The sequence below is a fragment of the Myxocyprinus asiaticus genome, chromosome 15 (assembly GCF_019703515.2).
Source record: "Myxocyprinus asiaticus isolate MX2 ecotype Aquarium Trade chromosome 15, UBuf_Myxa_2, whole genome shotgun sequence".
Classification (NCBI taxonomy): domain Eukaryota; kingdom Metazoa; phylum Chordata; class Actinopteri; order Cypriniformes; family Catostomidae; genus Myxocyprinus; species Myxocyprinus asiaticus.
In genome coordinates, this window is record NC_059358.1 from 25,836,558 (window position 1) to 25,862,276 (window position 25,719).

Consider the following 25,719-nt stretch of genomic DNA (forward strand, 5'->3'; position numbering starts at 1 on the left):
TTTCCCGGATTTTGGCTTCACTGTACCTCTGTGGTGGAACGATCGTCCCAACTCAATCCATGGAGCAGACTCCCTCTCTGTCTTCAAAAAACATCTAAAGACACTTCGGAACTTTTTCATGAGCACCTGACCATACAATAACAATAATAATAAAAAATAAAAAAAAAACTCTAATCTCTCTCTGTCTTGGCCAATACTTTTCTATGCAATTGAAACTTTGTAATGCAGCACATTTTGTATCACTGCCTCCTTAAGATGAATCGCTTATGTTGTATCCTTCCACATTTTCTAAGTTGCTTTGTATAAAAATCTTCTTCTAAATTAATAAATGTAAATGTAAATTACTTTTGCTGTGATTTTATGGGGTTCTTTTGTCCTTTTTTTAAGCTTTAAGTCACTATTAACTGATTAAATAGAAAATAAACCCTGTGAAGACTTATTAAAATTCACATTCTGTGTTTCACAGAAGAAAGGAAGTCATGCAGGTTTTGAGTGACATTAAGGTGAGTAAATTATGACAGAATTGTCTTTTTTTGGGTTAACCATCCCTTTAACACCTCTCCTAACTAAAATAAATGCAACATTTATTACTATTACAGTTACTACTATCTGTGTCTGAAGGCCCAAGATAAAGCCCAGAGGTTGCTCGAAATGTAAAGGCGAACTGGATAGGTATCACTTTTTAAAAGCGACATTGCAAGCCCATATGCCTTAATGGCGTTTGGTATGTAGAAATATTTTCATGGTGCCGTTGAGGTGAAATGATTAGATAAGAACTCCCAGCATCAGTTAGGCCTCTGATAGTCATCCTTTCATCTTCGGGCTGCTTGATTCTCACACACTGCATGGAGATTATCGCTACAATAATAGGCTTGAAAGAGTGCGCTGATGATGGAGTGCAAAAATGACACATGGAGCGTGATAACGATTAGTAATGTATGGTTTTTTATGACAGCGGTTGGGTAGAGGAGATCTGAACTAAATTATAAGAACAGCAGATTGGTGTATATGATGTGTATATGGCAGCAGGCAGACTACATTGCAGCATGCAAGTGTATGTTTGTGTAAAGTAATGAGCACATTCAAATTAATATTCAAATATTTTACCCAAACATATGTGTGCATAAACAATGTCCTGGTGTCTGTAACAAATACGAATCAAAGGCGCAATGTTTTGTTTTCATGATTATTATTATAAGCTTTGTACAGGTTTGTTATAATAAGGTTTGTTCAGTTTACAGTTTATTTTTTCAAGTTATTTATATTCATTCAAGTCGAAGGTAAACACAATTGTAATTGGTTGTTTCCAACGCTAATAAATGCTTTTGTTGTTTCCCCCAAAAACAGTACTTCCACACATCCAATCACACAGAATATGCTCAGACTAAACAATGGAAAACAATACTCAAACATACGAGTGCGCGCGCACACACACACACACACACACACACACACACACACACACACACACACACACACACACACACACACACACAGTCCTCTACCTCATACTATCTCTCATTCTCCCACATGCACTTAAAAGATTAGGCTTGTTTTAAGACAAATGACAACTTCTTAAAATTGCAAACTCACACACACTATTCTCGTGTCCAAGTTTTTGTAAGTGCAACATTTGAAGAGTGATACTCTTCCCTCTCTTTACCTGATCAACTCTTCTGAAATATTACGTTATGCCAGCAGAAAAGTGAACAGCCCCTAAAAACCCAATGAGCAAACCCAACCTAAACACAAAAGCTTCTCATCCTCAACCCAACACCTTTAAAAGACAACATGAAAGTCAAAAAACAAACCAAATGTAGATTCAAGTCTGTATAAATGCTTACATCACATCATTCGGAGCATTCAAGTTAGTGTTCCATTCTTTGTTCAGAAGTTGCTCCAGAACAGTGCTACCACTGTGCAAACATATAATGCAATATAAAGCAGACATAATGTTTCACAAAAATTTAGATTATTTGCAGAGCAAAAGCAGAATGATACAATAATCATCAATATGTTAGAGACAGCCTGTGGGTGTGAGAAAAAAGGTGTCCATATTAAAACATTAAACTTCCATTATGACTCTATGTTTTAAAAAAAAAAAATCTCTACAGTACATAAACCAAACTCAATTGCTAGTTTATGCAGTATTATTTGCATGTGTTCAGTTCTATGGCAAAAAGCAGAGCTGGTTGCAGTCATGGGCTGTGGTATCGTCTTGTTACCATCTTGATAAGGTGCTAGTTGCTATGCAAAAAAAATAAATAAAAAAAATGTTAGAGCCTCAATTTGGGACCTTGTTGTTAAATTAGATTTGCTGCTGTTTATCTATTGAAAAGCTTATAAGAACACAATAACTACCTGGCCCAAAGCACTTGTTTGCTTGTTTTACTCTTTGCAAAAGTGTCACCAGAACTGCTGTTGGTAATTGCTGTTATTTAATGTGTCTTTCCGATTTCCTGCTGAACTCCAAGTACCTTAGGTGTGTGTGTGTGGCATTATAGAAAACCCACCACTGAATTACTGTTGCCTTAGAAACAGATTATGACCACTGGAACCATCAGTTTTCATTTGGTCTTGCTGATCACCACCAAAAGAAGTCTGATACAAGCAGCGACAATTGAAACTGGTTTGAAATGGAATGAACCAGTCGAAGTTGGTTTGGCATTTCGGAGTTCTCCGAATCCAGCGAGAATCAGCATGGTCCAAACTAATGAGTGAACATATTAGGCGTCCACAATGTCTATTTGTTCCCAATGCATATAAATAAATGCATCTATTTTATGTACAGTGTCTGTGTTTGTGTGGGTGTCCATCTCCAGTTTAAGGTATTAGTCGTTAAATCCAAAGAACATCCAGAGGAGATTTTTCCAGCATCACTGGGCTAATGCACACACACTTACACGCACACACACGCAAGCACCTTTTATCAAAAGGGAGAAGGAAACAAAACAACAATAAAAACTATTTGGCTTCTGTTTCTCTTCATGTGTTTAATGCGTTTGTGTTGCCGCTTATGTTTGCAGAATTGCTTCTCTCTCTTAATTTTCTGCTTCAAAGAACGAATCACCTGTTACTGGCCTTGCCTTCATGTGGAATCACCATAGGTTCAAATAAGAATCAGATGTAATTGGATTTTAATGTTTTATAAATCGTAGCCTTGTCAATGCCAAGTCAAAAATAGTGTTAGAGTTGTTTTCTTTTTTAGCTGATTTAGAGTTGTTCTGCTTCTATTACAGACTTGTTTGAACTCATCAAATGAATATTGCTGTTCCATCCCTGATGGCAGTTACATGATCATCCAGCAGTTTGTACATCTCTCTAGTAACAGTAACTCAGAGAGAGAAACAAATACTTGGAAGTACATTACATGAAAAGTGGCTTTGTTTTTTTTGCCGAGTTTGGCTAAAGGGTAATCTGAGTTTTCAAACTGTTAACTTATTATCTCGGTATCAGTTCTCATCAAACAGAATCTGAGACGCTCTTAAACTTTTAACCTGCCAATCCACAGATAATGGAGCAAACAACCCTTCAGGGTGAAGGAAAAGTCTGCACAGAAGATGCCTAAACACTCATGCATGCACAAAGTACATCTTTTGTAACCGAAATGTCACAATTCTCAACATTGCATGTTGCAGTTCTGTAATAGTATTGTAATAGTATAGTCTGTTTTTTTTATTGTAGACATAAATAGCACTGTTTAGTTGTGGGCTGGTGCTCAACACTCAGCAAGCTGCTGTAGCATCTTTCCAAACAAGTTTATCATCTCTTTTTCTTTGACTTCCAATGCTTTTGAAGTGTTCCAGTTTTTTCCTACGTCTTTATTCGCAAACACACTGGCCCTGGACCCTTCCTTCTCCCAAGGCCTCGTTGGTGTAGCGACAGTTGGAGGTGGATGCTAGGAGACAGAGAGGGTGATGAAGAAAAGTGACGCAACGGTCAAGAGAAGGCGATCCCTGGATGGGCTGCTACCACTGATGCTCTTCTCCAGTTTGGGAACCTCTGGATTATCATAGTCATCTAAAAAGAGAGACAGAGAAAATGAATACAAAATTACCAGCTAAGGTCTAGACACCATTGTTGGCTTGACTCACTAAGGTAACAAGTCATGAACTTGGTATAGTTGATCTCTGACCAACTATGGCCTAAGGGAAGGAGATAAAAATAAAATGCAGTGACTCAGTCAGTAGGTGTTTTTGTTCGTTTAAGTGTGTGATGTTGGTGCAGATGTCTTAGAACTAAGATCTAACTATTATCAGCTATGAGAGGTGTGTCCAAGTGTGTCGAAGAAATCTACGGAATTCTGTTACATCATCACCGGAGACGGACAACTAACATAACCAGTTTGTTCATGTCTGCATGAGTGTAAGCAGGTGTCTACCATGTTCTCGTGTTAGACAAGTTCATAAACACATCTTGACAAGGAACAGTGTGTGACGCAAATTGGCTGACATGAAACATCTCTAGACACGCTATATATGTTTGGTTTTGACAGAATAATATGATGTTACAGGACACGGCAAAAGACGTTACAGGTTTTTAGACATATCCGGGGTGCAAATTGTCTTTTACCACCTTTTCACCGAGACATCTTTCATCAAAATATTTGCTGTTACCACAGGATTTAATAATGGGTTGAGGAGTTTCGCTTTTTTCTTCACACGCACAGCAATATGCTGATAACTAACAAAAATCAGATTATGAAAAAATATGTCAAGGCAAGAAAACAACATTTAAATAAGACTTGAAATCAGTTTATTCTATGTTTTTAAGGTCAAAACGTAAACAGGCATGCGCACAACACTTGCGCACATTGAACGACCGGGAAGAATGCCAGTAAAGGTGTTTACAGAACATGCAGAGCAAAATCCCAGTAATGGTCAATGCAGAACGTTTTTTCCTTAAACCGTTTATGACCATACCCCGATAAAGAAAAGCAGTTTAAGATGTTTACATGTTGTAAGACTGTGCATGTAAACATGCTAATTATTTCTTAAAATAACTGCCATATTAAAGATATTATTTCTTGTTTATCTTGCTTTTAATAAACATTTGACTTTGTATTGTTGGATGTTATTCGTGCCATGTTTTACATATTATTTAATTGCCAGACTAAAAAATTGGTGGGATTCAACACTCGGCCAATATACACAACTCAGGCCAGACAAACTACCACATGACCTGGCTGAATTTGTATTGCCATTCATCATTGATCTGCTGATTCAAGGTGTTTCAAATAATGCTTTTGTAAGTTGTTTATTTGACAATCATTGGGCGCATATCAAGATGACCAAGATATCTGATGAGGTTGACTTATGTTACAGTACATTCAGACTTTTGTATCTGATTTAATATAGATAAACACAAGCAGGAAATGGTTTGTTTTTCTTCACTTGTAAAAACAAACAAACACATAAACAGATTGGTATGAGCACATTGCCACGCAAATCTTAATCTTGATCCTCTTTCATATTATTCCCCAAGAGTCAAATAAAATGTGCATTTATGTTTATACTGTGTTTGTATTTGTGATTGAGTTGCTCTATACAAAGACTAACACAACCTCTGATGGTATCTTGAAACATAATGACATTAATGGGGCTAAATGCTCCAGTAAATTTATGGAATATGTTAAAAATCAAAAGAGAATGAGAATTTACACACTTATGTTCTCTATTGACATCTGAATCCAAATTTATTGAAGTGCCTCAAGGGGAATTTTTAAATATTGTTTATCCATAACACTCAACTGAAAAACACTTGCAGCATTCTAGAGTGTTTAAACTGATGCATTCTAGAACTGATTCGACTGCGAAAAATCATTTTCTTAATCAGTATTTTGTCTTCCCGTTAAAAATATGTAAACATCATTAAAACAACATAACTTTATTTGCAAAGTAATATAGTGTAAGATAATTAGACTTTTTACCAAAGAATACATCTTTAAATTATATATATATATATATATATATATGTTAATCTTGTTTTAAGGATGTTTAAATATTTTTTATAAAAAATACTGATTCTTTTATTTATTTATTATTATTATTATTTTTGTATATATATATATTTTTTTTTTGCAGTGTGTGGCAATATTGCAGGTAACTTTTGATTTGCCTAAAGTTCTGTGTGCATTTTAGAAATATATCATTTGCAAACTCCTATTCATTGGCAAACTCTTTTTCATTTAAGGTGGTTAATACTAATGGAATAGCAGTGAGCTCTGAGCAAGGACAAAGGTTTTTTTTTTTTTTAACCGTCTATTGGACAGAGATGTATGGAACAGTACTGCGATGTGTGGCTTTCTGAGACCCGGCTGGCCTCTTGTGGTTGTTCTCTTCCCATCTCTGGCCTGTTTGAAAACTGAACCCCCGATCAGAGCAAATGGGAGAGAACTGGTACTGAGATTCCGTTATTGGAAATCGTTGGGTGGCTCCGACCCAGAGACGACCCAAAACACATCCACATCCATCTGTCTCAAAACACGCTTAGAAAAAACATGAACAAATCAATGCCTCTTTATTCCTTAAAAACACTTGAAGTTAAATCAATTTCTTTTCTCTCATTTAAATGGTGCGGTCGCTGCTGTCCTTGAGTCGGGTCACTGTGGTGGCGAGGATGAACAGCAGTATTGCCAAATCTCATTAGAATAGCAAGCAACCTGGTCTGACAAACAAGCCCAAAATAAGCAAAGAAAGGAGTGCTAAACTGTCTTTTTAACAATTATATCATTTCACAAAAATAATTAATTTTTGTTTACTCTTAATAATGACTTAGTCCTATGAATAATACAGCTCGAACAGCAGGTGAGGATATTTAAGTGCTATTACAGTAATGGTCGGTCATACTTAATTGTGCTACTGGAGACAAGAATTAGCAAGCCCAAATACACATCTGTACTCTAGAAATTAACCCAATACACACAATTAATGTCCATATTTATAGGTGTAAACATTTTCCCAAAGTCACTTATAATATGAGCACATGGCAACACAGCGAGCATGATGTGCTTGGAGGATGACTGCGATCTGGAGGGCTACTTCTGCCACTGCTAATCAGTGCTAACACTAGCCGCAGTGCTAATCAACACAGAGCTAAGTATAGCAGCATAGCTCATGCTCCATTTGCCTTTTAGCTTACAGCTTCTTTAGTCCCAGTCATCGGCAATAAGATGCGTCTTAACAGATAACTGCTTAGTTTATTGACTGCGTTTTGTTGCACTGTTAGGGTTCATTCAAATTACATGACCTTAAGAGGAATTAGCTTTTTTGCGGCAAATCAAATTTGATTTATGACAATACATATACACTCACACGTGCACACACATGATTTATGAACTTGTTTTGTAACTACGACTGAGGCGTGTGGATGTTACATTTCTGGGTACAGAAACTTTAAATGTCAGCATAGACAGAGATTAATATGCATATGTATAAATGACTGTGTGACTGTGTGTATATGTGTGGTTTTTCTGGTTGGACAAGTAGGGGTTTATGTGTAACTCACCAAGGTCATCCATTTTGATGTTAGGTCTTAGAGTGTAGTCTGGCTCTGTGGGCTGGGGCTCATCATCTGAATCAGATGCTGGAAACACATGAAAGGAGAATAAGAATGTACAAACACACACACATTTGGTGTAAATTAACAGTTGCAACACTATTTAAGCGCGAACGCAATGCAAAAATGAGACAAATTCCTTATAAATGATCACTTCACATCAAAAGTGACTCGAATAATTACAGTTAGCACATTCACGACTTTACAGTAGGTGCTACTGATCAACAATCAGTTTTACTCCAGTACAGTAACAGGCGTAATGCACCTACGTGGTGAGAAATCACGGCAAAAACAAAACAAAAAAACAATTAGCATTTGGTGTGAAAGGGACTTTATTCACTTACTAAATGTGCTGAAATAGTGCTGCATTGTGAGTATTTAAAATCAATCATTGTCATTCTTTTCAGTGCAAACATGCCTTCTTTATTATGTAAATGTGAATTTTTTTGATTGTGCCTTATTAAAAAACATTTTAGGCTATACCTGCCTGGTGCAATTAATGTTGCACTACAACCACCCACAGATAGCAGGTGGAAAATAGAATTTTATTTAAAAGAGATGTTTGTGTATATTTTCTATTGATAATGGCAGTGGTAATTCATTAAATTATGAACAAATGATGGAAAAGAGCGCTATAACCGTGCATATATCCAGATGTGTAGTGTAGTCGTGCGCATTTTAGTTTTAAAGATTTTAAAGAGCCGTTTCAGGTGTCTGGATCATAGTGGTGGAGTGATGTTGTACAGTCCCAATAAAATTTTCTGGCCAATTTCAGATTTGCATAATTCATTCTTGCAAAAACAATGCAAACAGCATGTGCAATTTAATGGTGCTACAAGTGGACACAATTCATTCTAAGTAAATTCACCCAAGTCATTTTGCTCTGTCTGTAGGATGTTATAGATGCACTCAAAAGCCAAAATTCATTTGCAAGCTCTCCCATGTCATGCCCAGTGGGAGGGTATAGTCACTGTTCCCAGTTCAGTTCAGGCCACATACAGCTGCATTGTCTAGCTCTCTTCACTCAAGGCACTGGAGTTCAGACCTGACTGAGCAGGACTACCAGATTCATCTTGACACAAGAACTCAAAGACTCCAAGACAGAGGGCAGAGGTTAAGATAGCACAGAGCATGCTCTTTCGCATGCACACACACACACACACACACACACACACACACACACACTGGGCTGGAATATTATTAATGAACATGAGCACTGACAATGAGAGAGAGAGAGAGAGAGAGAGAGAGAGAGAGAGAGAGAGAGAGAGAGAGAGAGAGATGAGGGTAAAGGGTTAAAATAACACTCAGTGCCAGCAAACTGACAGTTAGAGTACACGAATCCTGACAGCACCTGGAAAAAAAGGAAGAGAGAGAGAGAGAGAGAGAGAGAGAGAGAGAGAGAGAGAGAGAGAGATGAGAAATAGAAAGTGCAGGAGCTAGAGAATGGCAAACGACAACATTAAGACATGAAACTGTTAGGGAAAGAAATGCAGAGAATGTGTTTTCTGTGAACACGCATGCACGCACGCACACACACGTAAACAGATTGATTTAATCAAAACAAAGACAGATTGTAGGGTTTTGAGTACACTTCACGAATAGGCTGAAAGGCAGATCAATTAATGGATGAAATGATGAATTGATGGATGGATGATGGAAAGATGGATGGATAGAATGATGAATTGATGGATGGATAGACAAATAGAGGTCGATACCTGTTGAGCAGCACACATACACTCTCAGTCTCAGGCAGCTGCGGCTGTGGTGATGAGTGGGTGTGGCTACAACAAAATAGGAAATGTCAGTAATTTGTTCATCAGAAACATTGCTAAGGTTGAACTATATTATTCCACTCCACAGAAAAGCTTAAGTCATAATACAAGTATTTAGTATGTAGTAAGAGTCTTATACTGTTGGATTATGGTATCTTATATTATAATGAATGCATAAGGTACCTAGAGATACAGTGTTGAGTACATTCGGTTATTGCATTACAGGTGAAATATTATGCTTAATGTACCAACACATGTAATGCGTATACATAATTCAATATGTACTTAATGGACTATTCCGGGATCAATTAAATTTAAGCTCAATCAACAGCATTTGTGGCAAACTTTTGATTACTAAATATAGTTATATTGAATATAATTTTGACTCGTCCCTCCTTTTCTTTAGAAAAAGCAAAAATCAATGTTACAGTGAGTCTCTTACAATGGGGCCAATTTTTGTAGGGTTTAAAAGGCAGAAATGTGAAGCTTATCATTTTATAAAAGCGCATGCATTAATTCTTCTGTTAAAACTTGTGTATTATATGAGCAGTAAAGTTGTTTAAATCATAATTTTTACTGTCATTTTAGTGGTTTAAGGTTTACGGCATTACGTTGTTGTGGCAACAAAGTTGTAAAATTGGACATAACTTTACACAGAAAATGTAGGTAGTGATTTTATCACACTAAACTCATGTTAACATGCATCCTGTGGCCATCCTTTTGAAACAGTGAGTATTTCAACGTTTATGGACCGACCCCCATTCTCTTCTATTGTAGAACGTAAGTGCCTCACTGCTAGGGTTGCAGCGGTATAACGGTTTCACGGTATACCATGATATGAAAATTGAAGGTTATCATACTATGTACATGTGTGTGTGTGTGTGTGTGAGTTAAAAGTACAGACAGGAGCAGTCTGGCAGCATTGTCGCGCACCTACAGTATATGTTAAATGTTAATAATCATAGGACATTATTTTAAAAGCTCACACAGCTGATGTTATTTTTCATTTATTAGTTAATTTTAGCAGAATTTTCACATGTATTTTAGTAATTATAGCATTTTGAGATTTTAGTAGAAAATCTGAACATGTGTACATTTCTTCATCATAACATGGCCTGAAACGAAATCAAGAAATACATACTGCTATGATAATGTGATCTCAGGAAAATAGTAACAAAAAGGTCCTGCACTTTTTTCTCTCCCTTTTATGTTGTTCAAAAGGAAGTACAGTTTGATTTATTTATTTCTAAAGAGAGATTACTTTTTTTAAAAGGTCCTGCTCCTTTTGTCCTCCTAATTTCTTTTGTTCAAAAGGGAGATGTACAGCTTTCATATTTATTTGATTTATTTTCAAAAGGGAGACATTTTTTTACACATACTTCCATAAAAAATGGTTTCAAGTTTCAATTATAATAAAGCGTTTGTTCAACCAAAAAAATGTTTTATTACTTTAAGGGTCATTGTAACTGTTAATAATAATAATTATTGTGTAATACCGTATACCGTGAAATTTTCTGAGACCGTGAAAACCTCATACGGTTGCAAACTTACTCACTGCAACTCAGATTTTTGTTGTTTTTTAAGAAAAGAAAGGCACAAGTTGAAATAATTTTTTTTGGGAGTCAACATTATGCCACAAATGCTGTCGATTATGCTGAACTTGTACTGAACCTGGAATATTCCTTTAAAGATACAGTAATATCTGTAATAGCTGTGTATTGTGTAATAAACTGTCATGTGTTCAACAAATAGGTGAAACTATCAAATAGGTCACAATGAAAAACAAAATATCTTAATAGTAAAATATATTATTTCTTATTTCTCCTTTTGATGAACATGTTCTTGGCTGTTTTCGTGAGATTTATCCAAAAACAGTAATGTACAGCTGTGTTACAAATCATCATGGACTTGATACTAATGTGTATATAGGAGATTTAAAGTACACTTTATACTCACAGATGTAATAATACTCCTGGCCAACATGAAACTCATAGCCGAGCGAAAAGGCGCTGTAGCGCTGGAACTTTTCAGAGAATTTGATTGGTGCATGGGGTGCGTGGGGGCGGTTACACTCCCATCGTTTGAAGCCCAGCTGTGGGTCACACGTTCGGTAGCCACGATAACTGACCATGTAGAGCACGTACTGCTCAGCCACGCCCCTCTGACTACTGTTGTAGTGAGGACAGTAGATATCCAGATAGTCATTCACATTCACCTGCACTGTGTAGCCCTCCTTACGAAGTCTGAAGACAGAGAAAAACACAAACACAAACAATAACGGTCAGTAATTCCTCAGAGGTCGTTTAAAATTGAGGCAAAACAAAGCTGCCAAATGGAGCATATTTGTTATGCATAAAACACACATCCACATACAATTCAAGCAGAAGAATACGTTCAGAAATAAGCATTAGCATTTTATATAAATGCATATGGGAAACTAAATAGTCACCTTTACTTTGAAGCTTTTCTCTATTTACATTTACCCTTTAGCATTTTTGAAGTTACTAAAATGGTCCTACAGTGTGACAATTGAATTTAAGAATTTTAAAAAGTACAGATGTTCTATGCAGAGCCTTCAATGAATCAATTAATATAAGGTCATGAAAACTTTAGCATGTATGATAATTTAGCAAGACCAACCCACCCCCACACAGAACACTGCTGTCACTGCTTATCACATTTCACTTCAACTCCCCAAGGACTACTAAACTCCTAGCTTCGACGTGCTGCAAAATGTATTTAAATATTAGCTGAATGGATGGCCGCTGAAACCACACAGTTTGGCACCAGAGAACAGGATACAATTGAGCAGAACAATAATTTTCTCTCTCCAACAGAAAAGCTGAATGTGAGAGCAAATACAAATGCTCTCACATTTAAAATCAGTCAAGCAAATCAGATTTAAAATGGCAAGAGGTTGGGTGCAAGTGATTTCACATTCCTCCAAAAAGGAAAAGGACAAAATAATTCCTTTCAGTTTACAGACCCTCCTGGCCTCTCTTATACAGGGTGAGTGGAAATGCTCCAATGATCCGAGTAGAGGACTCTTTTATAGATAATCTATATTTACAGTATAACTATTACAAAGGGCAAAGCAGGTAGTTATTATGGAAACCATTATATATATATATATATATATATATATATATATATATATATATATATATATACACACACACATACACACACACACACACAAAAAGTTATTTGCTCTTATTTCAAGGTTAGATGAAGTGTGTGTGTGTGTGTGTGTGTGTGTGTGTGTGTGTGTGTTTTTTTGTTTTGTTTTTTTTTCCAGATGCTATAATACTTTCTCCAATGCCAGTTTAATATGCAGAGACAACTATAAGTAAGCCATCTGTATATTGATTTCCCTGAAGAGTGTAAACACCCTCAAGTCTCTGTGGTGCTTTTAAAACATTGCTCGATTTGTTTGAGTGGCCCGAAATAGCTGCACTGGCATAACAAGGGGTGTGAGTTTGGGATGTTGGTAAAGGGGTAGTTCACCCAAAAATTAAAATTCATTCAAAATTCAAAAATAATTTACCCTCATGCCATCCCAGATGTTTATGGCTTACTTTCTTCTGCTTAACACACACAAAAAAATTTTTTTTAGAAACATATCTCAGCTCTGTAGGTCCATACAATGCAAGTGAATGGTGACCAGAACTTTAAAGCTCCAAAAAGCATATGAAGGCAGCATAAAAGTAATCCATGTGACTCCTGTGATCAAATCCATGTTTTCAGAAGTGATATGATAGGTGTGGGTGAGAAATAGATCAATAGTTAAGTCCTTGTGTTTAGTATACGTATATAAATCTCTTTCAAACCGCCCTTTTTTCAAAAAGCCTTTAGAAATTTGTGGTCCTAACAATGGTGCATTTTTGGGATTAACAGAAATTACACACTTAGAATGCGTTTTCACATGATGATGGATGTATGTTGTTTGGGCTGAGGTTCAGGCAGAATCAGTACAAGCTTGAATCAGTAATTTGCATTTTGGGAAGCTCTCTTGGGCCTGAGAGAAACAGAATCTAGAAGGGATAGACAAGAGAAGGCTGTGCTGACAATGAGTTTTGCTGCGTCTGCGGAAAATGTATGTAACGTCTGTTGAATGTACGAGTAATGTATATGAACAGCCAGGAGTGTAAATGTTGCTCTCAGGGGAGTGTCAGACCTCACAGCTAGAAAATTCCACTGCTCCAAAGGTTTAAAGTGTCAGAATTCCAAAAATCCAACTGCTGTCGCCTCTTCACTGCACTCGTTTGTCAGTGTCACGCCAGTAAAAGAGAAGCAAAACGTAGAAAAGGATGGAGGGAAACACGCTGCCTATGCTGCAATAACAATTACACACCAGCAGGTGTCAGTATGTAGCTGTTCAACTGAATATCAGTTTCTTCTGCTCAGTTCTAGGTCACTTCTCCTGGGAGATTATTATTCAATTATTAAATGTAGATCAAAAACGCTGCTTTTATGCCTCTCCCCATTCACACTCCCTTCTGATCCTCACACACTCACTCACTCTCTCACTCTATTCCTCTCTATCTCAGTTCTGTCTTTTATGCTAATGATGGTGTTGGTAATTAATTTCAAATTTCAAATAGCAAACAGAAAAATTCTAAATTTCATAGCACCTATGGTTGCAAGAAGAAAAAATGTGCTGTTATTTGCAACTACAATAAAACTGTGGTAACTTGGTTGGTATAAGCTACCACTGTCACTAAATAAATATATATAATGAAACTGAACAAAGCTAGATAGGTAGTTTGTTTGCCAAGACAAACTTTGATGTTGGCTTGACAAAGCCTTGTCTGAAAGTTAGTTTAAAAAAAGACGGACGGACGGACAGACAGATAAACAGATAGATAGATAATGTCACTTAGATTTCAGGTATATATCTCTTTAGTATTTTTAGAATAAACTACATAAAATAGCATAGAAGGAACTCAAAATGAGTTAACAAAAAACTTGTAAAACACTTACAATAACAAAAACAACAACAACAACAACAACACACTTAATCTTTCTTTTACTCAATAAATCTTTGTAGTTGACCAGAGCACTGATTAGGGATTACACAATAGATGGTTGAAATTCTGCAGTTGTGTTAATGTCTACTAGGGGGTTGATGAAGAAAAGAAATGTTAACGCCACTGTGGGAGATTTCAAATAATTAAAAAATAATTCTGGGGTATTTAAAATGGACTGGCACATATTTTCTCAGCTCAGCATTATTAACTCTCTATTTGAAAATATATATATATATATATATAAAAAAACATATATATATATATATATATATATATATATATATTTCTGTGAGAGTTTATGAGATTCACATGTTAATGTGTTTATACTGGTATACTACAGGCTGGGGCGTGTGGGTGCGGGATGCAAGCTGCTGAGCTGGGCAGCAAGGGATTTTGGGACAGCAGGTTAGAGCAAGATCAAGGCTCAGATCAATGTCAATAGAGTACTACCAGAGAGAGAGAGAGAGAGAGAGAGAGAGAGAGAGAGAGAGAGAGAGATGCCAAGCCCCTACAAGAAATGTAAAAGAAGAAAAGCAATAATACTATAACAAACCCAAATTGCTCATATAAGCATTTAAATTCACTTCATTAATCAAATGTTGCAAGTACACACAAAGAAATCTAACACTGCAATGCACCTAACAGAACATCTTATTGTTGACACCGAATGATTGTGCCTACAGCTCATATCTGTAATGAGAGAGAGTGAGATTGCAGAGCTGAATCAGCACCATAGGAGAAACAGCAGCTCTCTTGGCTTCCCTTGCGGTTCTTTTCTGTTCTTCTAATTAACCCCCTCAATCCATTTAATTAAAGGAGAGCATCTGTCCTGTGAACAGTTGACAAAACATGTGAGGTTTGCATTAACACACACACAAACACACACATGCCGAGATGTATAAAGGACACCTGCAGATTCACTGATGACGGTGGACTAAAAGTAAGAGTGTTTAATAACATTCAGACCACCGCATATACACATCTGTTCGTTGGAGTGTGTGTGTACGTACTTAGCTATATATTGTCCCCAGAAGTGAGTTCAATATGACAAAATCTCCCCTTGGGGACATTTGGGAGCATTCTAATTTGTAAAAATTATTCAAAACAAATAATTTTCTTTTAAGGGAAGTATTAGGGTTAGTCTAGAGACTATAGTAATTATAATTAGCTTTATATAAAAACAATAGAGGTCTATGGTATGAATTAATTTAAATAAGAAAATGTGTGTGTAGGTCAGGCTTTGCCTGACAACAAGGTAGTAAAACTTATATACCCTATTAATATGCCCTGATTTAAAATCACTATAAGTCAATGGAAAATTCCCACTACAATAGAAAAACAAACGTGTTTGTGTGTGGGTGTGAGTGTGTGTGTATGAGCCTGTGAGGCCTTTTCTCCTCCTAATTCAATATTCACATATGAGAACACAGGCCACAGGGCTGCACCATAATGAATCTAGATGATGCTCTCCCTCTCTCTGACTCATCATATCGCTCATGAATGGGCAAATCAAAATAATATCTAAGAGATGTTACAACAGGTTGCAATTGTATTAAGTCTTCCTTTTTTTCTTTGTTCTCTCTGCTATTTATTCAGTAAAATCCTTCTGTTCTTCCTCATCTTCTCTCTCTCTCTTTCTTTCTCTCTAATTTTCTCTTCAATTGTCATCTCCTTCCTTCTCAACAGTGGTGAATTATTGAAAGGTTATTAAATTCAGTGACATTATACAGCCTCTTGCACTGGCTTACATACTCATGCAGTTGCAAATATGCCCCACCAAAGGTTATTAGGACCCACTTTATATTAGGAGTATTTAAATACTTTGAACTTAAGAATTTGATACAATGTACTTATTATGTACATACGTGTTGTTGCATTTGAAATATCTGCATTTAGTTACATCTGTTATCACACTGTTAACGTTACCCCTAACCCTACCCCAACCCTAACCCCAACCCCTACTCCAAAACCTACCCATACCTTAACCTCAGTAACAGCAAATTTGAATCTTGCGAGAATTATGCAGAACAACATGTAGTTACAAAATAAATACATTGTATTGTATGTATTTTAACATTAGTAGTAGTTAAATACATCTAATATACATGATCAGCCACAACATTAAAACCACCTGCCTAATATCGTGTAGGTCCCCCTTGTGCTGCCAAAACAGCTCTGACCCGTCAAGGCATGGACTCCACAAGACCTCTGAAGGTGTCCTGTGGTATCTGGCACCAAGACGTTAGCAGCAGATCCTTTAAGTCCTGTAAGTTGTGAGGTGGGACATCCATGGATCAGACTTGTTTGTCCAGCACATCCCATAGATGCTCAATCGGACTGAGATCTGGGGAATTTGGAGGCCAAGTAAACACCTTGAACTCTTTGTCATGTTCCTCAAACCATTCCTGAACAATTTTTGCAGTGTGGCAGGGCGCATTATCCTGCTGAAAGAGGCCACTGCCATCAGGGAATACCGTTGCCATGAAAAGGTGTACGTGGTCTGCAACAATCTTTAGGTAGGTGGTACGTGTCAAAGTAACATCCACAAGAATGCCAGGACATAAGGTTTCCCAGCAGAACATTTCCCAGAGCATCACACTGTCTCCGCCGGCCTGCCTTCTTCCCATAGTGCATCATGCTGCCATCTCTTCCCCATGTAAACCACACACACGCACCCAGCCTTCCACATGATCTTAAAAAAAAAAAAACGGGATTCATCAGACCAGGCCACCTTCTTCAATTGCTCTATGGTCCAGTTCTTATGCTCACATGCCCATTGGAGGCTCCTTTCGATGGTGGACAGGGGTCAGCATGGGCACTCTGCGGCTACACAGCCCCATGCGCAGCAAGTTGCGATGCACTGTGTGTTCAGACACCTTTCTATCATGGCCAGCATTACGTTTTTCAGCAATTTGTGCTACAGTAGCTCTTCTGTGGGATTGGACCAGACAGGCTAGCCTTCGTTCCCCACACACATCAATGAGCCTTGGGCGCCCATGACCTTGTCACCAGTTCACCGGTTGTCCTTCCTTGGAGCACTTTTGGTAGATACTAACCACTGCATGCCAGGAACACCCCACAAGACCTGCCGTTTTGGAGATGCTCTGACCCAGTCTTCTAGCCATCACAATTTGTCCCTTGTCAAAGTCCCTCAGATCCTTAAGCTTGCCCATTGTTCCTGCTTCCAACACGTGAAATTCAAGAACTGACTGTTCACTTGCTGCATAATATATTCCACCCCTTGACAGGTGCCATTGTAACAAGATAATAAATGTTATTCACTTCACCTGCCAGTGGTTTTAATGTTGTTCCCCCCCATTTAGACAATAAGTGGCCATCTGATTTCCATGTAAAACAACCAATCACAGTTTGCTTGTATTTTCTGATAAAGACTTTTGTCTGTTCTAATAAGTAGATTTGTAATGCACTTACAGCAGAAGACCACAAAAAGATTTATGCTCTGTTATAAGAAATGAAAACAAACTACTGAAACGAAACAAAAAGAAAAACTAAACTAGTCATATTTCAAATACACAAATGAAATTAAAAACAACAAAAAACTAACTACAATGACTACTTTTAAAACTCAAACTCAAACTACAAAGCAAAATGAACCATAATGAACCATTATTAATAAAAACCATAATAAACCTCCACTCCATGACAAATTTACTGAACGAAGTTGTTCTCTTTGCAGCCAAACACTCTTGAAGTTCAGAACAAGCCCAGATGCAAGAAACCCCTTTAGTTAATAAAACACTTAATAATTAATAATAATTATATTTATTTATCACACATTATATGTTTGCACATATACAGTGAAATTCTTTTTTTTCACATATCCCAGTTAAGCTGGGGTCAGAGTGCAGGGTCAGCCATGATACGGTGCCCCTGGAGCAGTTAGGGTCAAGGGCCTTGCTCAAGGGCCCAACAGTGGCATCTTGGCGGTGCTGGGGCTTCAACCCCCGACCTTCTGATCAGTAACCCAGAGCCTTAACCGCTGAGCCACCACTGCCCCTTAGATAGGCTTTTGTCAGTAAGGTATTTTTTTAAATTTTTTTTTACTTAAGGGGTTTCTTGAAACGGGCTGCAGATCTTAATTAACCAAACTTGATCTAACACCTATGTTTGTGTTTCAGCTAAAAGAATGAGAGAGAGCAAGAGAGACTTTGCTGAGTGTGTCTGGTTTTAAATCTGCTAAGGAATTGATATGTGTAGGTGGGGAAGCGTTCGGCTGCTGCTGTTACCTGCTCTCAAGGCCGACTTCATCACTGCTCAACTCACATCACCAGTGTGTGTGTGTGTGTGTGTGTGTGTGTGTGTGTGAGAGAGAGAGAGAGAGAGAGAGAGAGCATAAATCAAACACACTTCCACTCACTTCCCCTCGTTTCAAAGCCCATTTGCCACAGGTAATTAGAAACCAACCAATCTCTTTGTCTCGTCTTCCTTCTCGCCTTCACTCCCTCTGTGGCTCATACTCTACATATCACGTCTCTCCATTCTGTTTTTCTCTTCCTCTCTCTCTCTCTCTCTCTATATCCATGCAGTCGCTCAACATCACCACTCTGATGGTGAGTTTTAGCTCTTTTGAACTGTACTAATGCTAGAGATAAACTTACACTCACTCACAGTGCCACTTTCTGCCGTTTGTCGATAGCACGTAAAGTTTTAACACAACCCTGGAGAGTTTGTTTATTAAACAGAGGGTGTGGATATGATTTTCCCCTCCAATATATCAGTTCAGTCTGGCCTTTTTCGATTTTCTTTTCAGTCACCTCTGCACAGAGACCAAAGAACCGGACACACACACACACACAAACACGTTGGTGTGGCTATCCTTATGAGGACTCTCCATAGACATAATGATTTTTATACTGTACAAACTATAGATTCTGTCTCCTAACCCTAACCCTACCCCTAAACCTAACCCTCACAAAAAACTTTCTGCATTTTTACATTTTCAATAAAACATTGTTTAGTATGTTTTTTAAGCAATTTAAATTATGGGGACACTAGACATGTCCTCATAAACCAAATTTATAGCATAATCCCATTGTAATTACCAGTTTGCAACCTAAAAAAATGTCCTTGTAAACCACCTACACCCACCCACCTGCACACACGCACACACACACACACACACACACACATTGCTGTTTATTACTCTATCTTCTGAACAACAATGAAGACATGACACTTTCTCTCTCTTGCTCGCTCTCGCTTCCTTTGAATCTTTCTTTGACTCCCTCGCTCTCTTTACTGCAAGTTAAAATAAGTTTACTGAACACAGCTCCCCTCGGAGCAATGAAGATGAAATGATATATATGTGTCTGTGTGTGTGTGTGTGCGTGTGTGTGTGTGTGTGTGTGTGTGTGTGTTTGTGTTTGAGTGTGTGTGTGTGTGTGTGTGTGTGTGTGTTTGTGTTTGAGTGTGTGTGTGTGTGTGTGTGTGTGTGTGTGTGTGTGTGTGTGTGTGTGTGTGTGTGTGAGAGCGAGAGAGAGTGTGTGTGTGAGTACTTGCAACTGCTGACAGATTTCAATGTGAACTCAAACATTTCTCATTAAACAGTTGAAAGACAAAATTCTGAAGGCTATTCCATTAACATTAATATGCTAGCTCTATACCTCCTTACAGTCACTGTGTGACAACAGTTGTCTAATTTGTGTTTTAAAACTGATGGTTACCTCAAAAATGAAAATTATGTAATGGTTTCGGTCTGGCTGTAAAAGCATTGAGTGAAAAGGCTCAGAGGGCATTTCATGCAATTAAATCATGATTCGGCCATATGAAATTACCAATTAAAACATCGATTAAATTATAGAACTCAATCATTAAAGCAATTCTATTATATGGATGTGAAATTTGGGGACCAGTCTTACGTTTTCAAAATTGGGATAAAACTGCAGTAGAAAAAATTTGCAAATAATTTTTGGGGGTACATAGAGGCACTTCTAATACCGGCTGCAGGACTGAATGAGGCTTATATCCACTAAATGTTGAAATACAGAAGAGATCTGTTCAATTCTGGAATCACTTCCATTAGTCTGATCCCGAGTCTATAAAATATAAAGCCCTCCTCGCCAGTGAGATCCCACAAGTGTCTCATCCTCCGAATACACTGGCTCTTAATTTAGTTAATAAAACTCAACCCGTGATTGACTCCAGGTACAACCCTAAAATCTTTGTTAAAGACATTGAGAAAAATCTAAAAGATACCCATGATAAAACAAACTCAATTTGACCTCCAAAACAAACTCCAAAAGGTATTCGGTCCTAAATAGAACCACAAAATTGCCATCTGTCCCAAGTATCACACTGTGAGAAAAATGTTTTCCCCCAAATTTGAAACACTGAATCCATCATTCCTTATACTCAGTGATACAGTGAAAATTCCCTATATACTTGGAGAGGACAACAGCATAGTCGAACTAGCTGTTAAATATGTGTCTGCTAAATATGTCTTTTTATTCTATTTAATCATTCTTAGTATTTAAATGTTAAAATGTTCTTTTTTTCATTATTACTAATTGTTGTATTTATTATTGTATTATTATCTTATTTATAACAGTTTGCATTTACATAACCTTAAAATGCTTTGGCAATACTATACTCCAATTGTCATGCCAATAAATCTGAATTGAACTGAAATGAAATTGAAAGAGAGAGAGAGAGAGAGAGAGAGAGAGAGAGGTGGGGTGGTGGGGTGTGAATCAGTGATCTGAGTTACGGGTTCCATTCTAAAAGCTTTTGACTTCAGTACAGGCCATGTGTCATGAATTAAAATTGAATTAGCATTGACTGTGTGCGCACATGTCTCAAGGAGACGGATGATGAAAGACAGAGATGGATGGACACATTCAGGGAAGTGAAGGGGTGGAATTAAGGGATGAGGAAGAGGAGAAATGCAAATGAAGCAACAAATGACAGAAACAGAAGTGAGAATGTGGCACAGTTAGGGAAAGAGAAGGTGAAACAGGACACTTAACTACAGAAGAGAGAGAGGACATTTCAGTCTGGCTAAAAGGTGGAGGTGTAGTGGAAAGGAAAGCATTGGTATTGGTGACAATGGACAAAAACATGACTGAAATGAGGATTAATGAAATATTCTGGGTTCAGTTAAGCTCAATCAACAGCAATTGTGGCAAAATATTGCTTACCACAAACATTTATTTTGCCTTTGAACTTTGAATTTTGCCCACACTGAATCTTGGTTACAGTGAGGCACTTAAAATGGAAGTGAATGGGGGCCAGTTTTTGAAAGTCAAAATAATACATTTTTCAAATGTTTAGCCACCAGATGCACAATATGAGTGTAAACATGATTTCAGTGTGTTAGAATTACTTACTAACCTTTTCTGTGTAAAGTTATAGCCAATTTGACAATTTAGTTGCCATGACAATGTAATGTCAACAAACCCTAAAATGACTGTAAAAATGACACATTTACTTTCATTGTAAGTGCCTCACTGTAACCTTGATTTTTGCTTTTTTTTTTTTAAGAAAAGGAGGGACGAGTCGAAATGTATTTTTGTGGTAATCAACATTATGCCACAAATGGTGTCGATTGAGCTTAACTTGTATTGAACCCGGTAATATTCCTTTAAGAGTAATAAGATGAATGTAAGGCCATGCTTAGCTATCTTTCTTGTGTTGCTCTGGTGGTAACAAGCTATTAGTACTCAACAGGCCAGGGCATTAGCTACCTACAAATGTCTGGGCCATTTATTCAAGAAGCTTGCTATAACCACATTGACTTAAGCTTACTTTGCATGATTCTCTTTAATTGTTGATCTACCATGATTGAAAGAGAAAACTGTTTGTAAAAGATGACAGTTTGGGGCTGTTCACACCACACAAGTTATTCCGTGCATCTGCGCTGTTTGTAATTGTTTTTCTATGTAAACATGCGCTAAACGGACGACTTTGACCATTGCGTCACAACGTGTTTTTTTTTCTTTCCATTTCTCACATACTGTAAAAGCAGCAGGTTTGTGTAAATGCTGTGTTAAGTTAAAATGAACAGCCCCTTATGCTAATGTTGCTAAGAATGTAACATGTACTTGTGTTGGGTTATCAAATGAGGTATGACACATTTTGAATTGCAAAAATGCAAGTTTGCATAGCTAAAACCAATGACATATTTTCATAGAGAATGTTTCCAGCCTCAGGGCATTGGAGAATGCTGTAACTCCATTGATTTCAATGGACACAGAGCAAAAAACGCAAGGGTCTCTGAACATGATGTGCTGTAAACATGTGCTAGATGGATGTCTTTGACTGTAGCACATCTCACTGTTCAGTGTTTCACGAGGGAGCAGCACGTTTTTAGACCCTGTGTCAAGTTAAACAGAACTTCAACTTTTAAAAACCTTATAGTGACACACAGTTTGGTTTGCAAAAATAAAATTAGCGTTATTGCCGCTTTATGTAAAACTGGCCCTCTTTTCACACCCTGAAAATGAATCTTACACATTTCTATTCCAAACACTCAAGCAATGTTTCTCTAGTGTATAGATGCTCTTAAGTGTGATCCAGGTGCTGGAGACAAACTAAAGACAGAGTAAATAAAGACACTCATTTTATCTTGAACTTCACAGTTTCAGCTAATCTCTAAAACACTCTCAATTGTCTGTTCTCTAGTTAAAAAAAAAGGCAAACCTGCACACATTAATCGAGCTGTATTTTCAAAACATTAACCTTGGACCTCCACATTGATCCCAAATGAACCCTACTACATCATCACATGTACACACAAATGCACACACACTGTGTGGCATGTTTACAGCCCTGAATATTGGTAGTTTGGAGGCTCTTACGGAGAATCAATACAGCGGTTAAAAGAGAAGCAGATTGAAGTAGTGTAATGGTCTCAAGTACTCGCTCTAAAAGCTCTTTCTCTGAACCCGAGCCCACACACATGCAGGATCATCATTAAACTACATTTACACTCACACTGGGACGGATGGGTCTGTTTACACAGGTCTCAGCCTGCACTGTTTCCATGGGCAGCTCTCGGTCCAACAGTAGGTGCAGTAAGAAATGTGAGTGTGTCCAGTTCACTGTGTCAGAATCTATTTCATGATCTCTCTCTTCTAATCAGAGCACAGTTAGTCCAAAGACATGTGAGCCTGAGCAAATGGCATGTAAGGCTCAGCTGTAAGTGTGTATGTTTCCATTAAACTTACTGCACTCCCACACGTCTAATGTTGCCATCTTCTCACATGAAAGATGTGGAAGTGTGGAATCAAAACCAAAAGAGTAGGGATGGGGGGTCAGGTTTTGCCTGCATTATGGGGACCAAATATACAAAGATAGTAAAGCCTGAAATCACCTACAATGTGGGACCAGACAACTGTATCCATGGGGAAAACAGCTCAACAAAAATATTAAATAATGTCTCAAAGCTGAAGTGTATAATTTCTGTCCCTGTAGCATCAACAAACGGAATTTCAAAAATAATGATTGTTTCCAAACATTTTCCCAAACTCTCTCCTCATCTTCCATTGTTCGGCAGACAGATAGTCCCGCCCCAAACTGCTCACAGACTTCAATGTGAACTCAAACATTTCTCATTAAACAGTTGAAAGATAAATTCTGAAGGCTATTCCATTAACATTAATATGATAGCTCTATACGTCCTTACAGTCACTGTGTGACAACAATTGTCTCATTTGTGTTTTAAAACTGATGGTTACCTCAAAAATTATGTAATCATTAAATCACACTCATGTTGTTCCAAACCTGTTTACATTTTCATTGCATCTTTTCCATCCATATAATGAAAGTGAATGATGAATGGGGCTGTCAGTACCTAACCTTTTGTGTTGCACAGAAGAAAGAAAGTCATACAGGTTTAGAAAAACTTTAAGGGTGAGTAAACGATGACAGAATTTTCAGTTGGGGGTGAACTACCACTTTAAAAGAAATTTTAGGACAAACATCTGAGACAAAGTTGACATTTAAATGAAATATAACTGGGGGTTCCATTATTTCTCCTAAGAAAAGGGAAAACTTGAATCCTATGAAAGAGAAACCTATGATCAACAAAATATTCACTTAATTCCTTTCTACAGTTTTGTTTTTACAAATGCTGTATGTTTGTTGCACTACTAGTCTGACGCTCTAATTTAAGCTCTACAAAGATAGATGATGAATTTAAATGGAAGAGCTGAGACAGAAGAGGGACAGAGAAAGGATGAGAGAGAGAGGAGAGAGAGAGAGAGAGAGAGAGAGAGAGAGAGAGAGAGAGAGAGAAATTTCCTTTGAAACCCAAATGGAACCAATCCAACCTTGAACAATTCAAAGAAAACATGAACAATTCTATTTTATTTAAAATGCTGGATGATTTTATGTCCACTGATTTCACCCCAGATATTAATGCAATAAATTTAGCAACAAACAACCTTAATCATATATTTGAAACATTGGCTTCTTTATCTAACATTAGAAAACAAAACAAATATAAAAATAAAATAAAAAAAATAAAAAAATAAAAAAAAGATGTGTGGTTTGATAATGAATGTTTCAGAAAAGAACGCAGAAGGCTTTCTAACAAAAAACAATGAACCAGACAATAAGACAATAAGGGTTTCTTACTCAAACTGTCTGAAAAATTACAAAAGACTTATATGCAACAAAAGAGAAACATATTTTAAATCCAAAATTGATGAAATTAATGAATCAACAGACCAAAAAATTTTTGGGAATCTGAAACCCCCAAATCAGAAATGTCACTTCAGAGCGGAAATCTAACTTCAAAAATCTTTATCAAAAAATTTAACCCACAGACCTCAACTAGCCTCAAAGAAAAATAAAGCAAAAAAAAAAAAATAAATAAAATCTAGAAGATGTAAAGAAAACAATTAGGGTCTCATGCAATTGGTTGGACTAATATTGCTATGTTGGCCTTATTGGGATATTCAAACAAACAGAGCAATGTTTTGAGAGCCACAGTCTTTACACTTTTCAGGGAAATCCACCAACAAATGGCTTACTTACAGTTGGGATAGGATAAGAGAAGGTGTTTCAACATCGAAAAGGTTATACAGGAAACAATAACGTTCCATTTGTTAACATTGAACAATACTATTACAGTATTTAGTAATCGTTGTTAATATTAATATCAACATATACTACTACATTTTTTAAATCAAAAGTTGTATACATTAGCCTTAGTTAATGCATAAGAACTAACATGAACTAACAATGAAGAACTGTATTTTTTCTAACTTACATGAACAAAGATTAATAAAGGCTGTAAATATATACTATATTGTTCATTGTTTTTTCATGATACCTAATACATTAACTAATGTTAATGAATGAAACCTTATTGTAAAGTGTAACCATTACACACT

General features: G+C 37.1%; 1 protein-coding gene across 1 annotated transcript in view; it reads right to left on the minus strand.

The window, feature by feature from the left end:
- Positions 1-1,204: 1,204 nt before the first annotated feature.
- The window catches only part of LOC127452910 (ephrin-A3-like), a 100,079-nt gene continuing 75,564 nt past the window's right edge, over positions 1,205-25,719 (minus strand). Inside the window, exons 2-5 of the mRNA XM_051718790.1 lie at positions 11,289-11,575; positions 9,276-9,341; positions 7,507-7,584; positions 1,205-4,020 (exon numbers count right to left, since the gene is read on the minus strand). Of these exons, the coding sequence (XP_051574750.1) occupies positions 3,899-4,020; positions 7,507-7,584; positions 9,276-9,341; positions 11,289-11,575 (553 nt within the window). The 3' untranslated portion in view covers positions 1,205-3,898. The remainder of the gene's footprint in view (positions 4,021-7,506; positions 7,585-9,275; positions 9,342-11,288; positions 11,576-25,719) is intronic.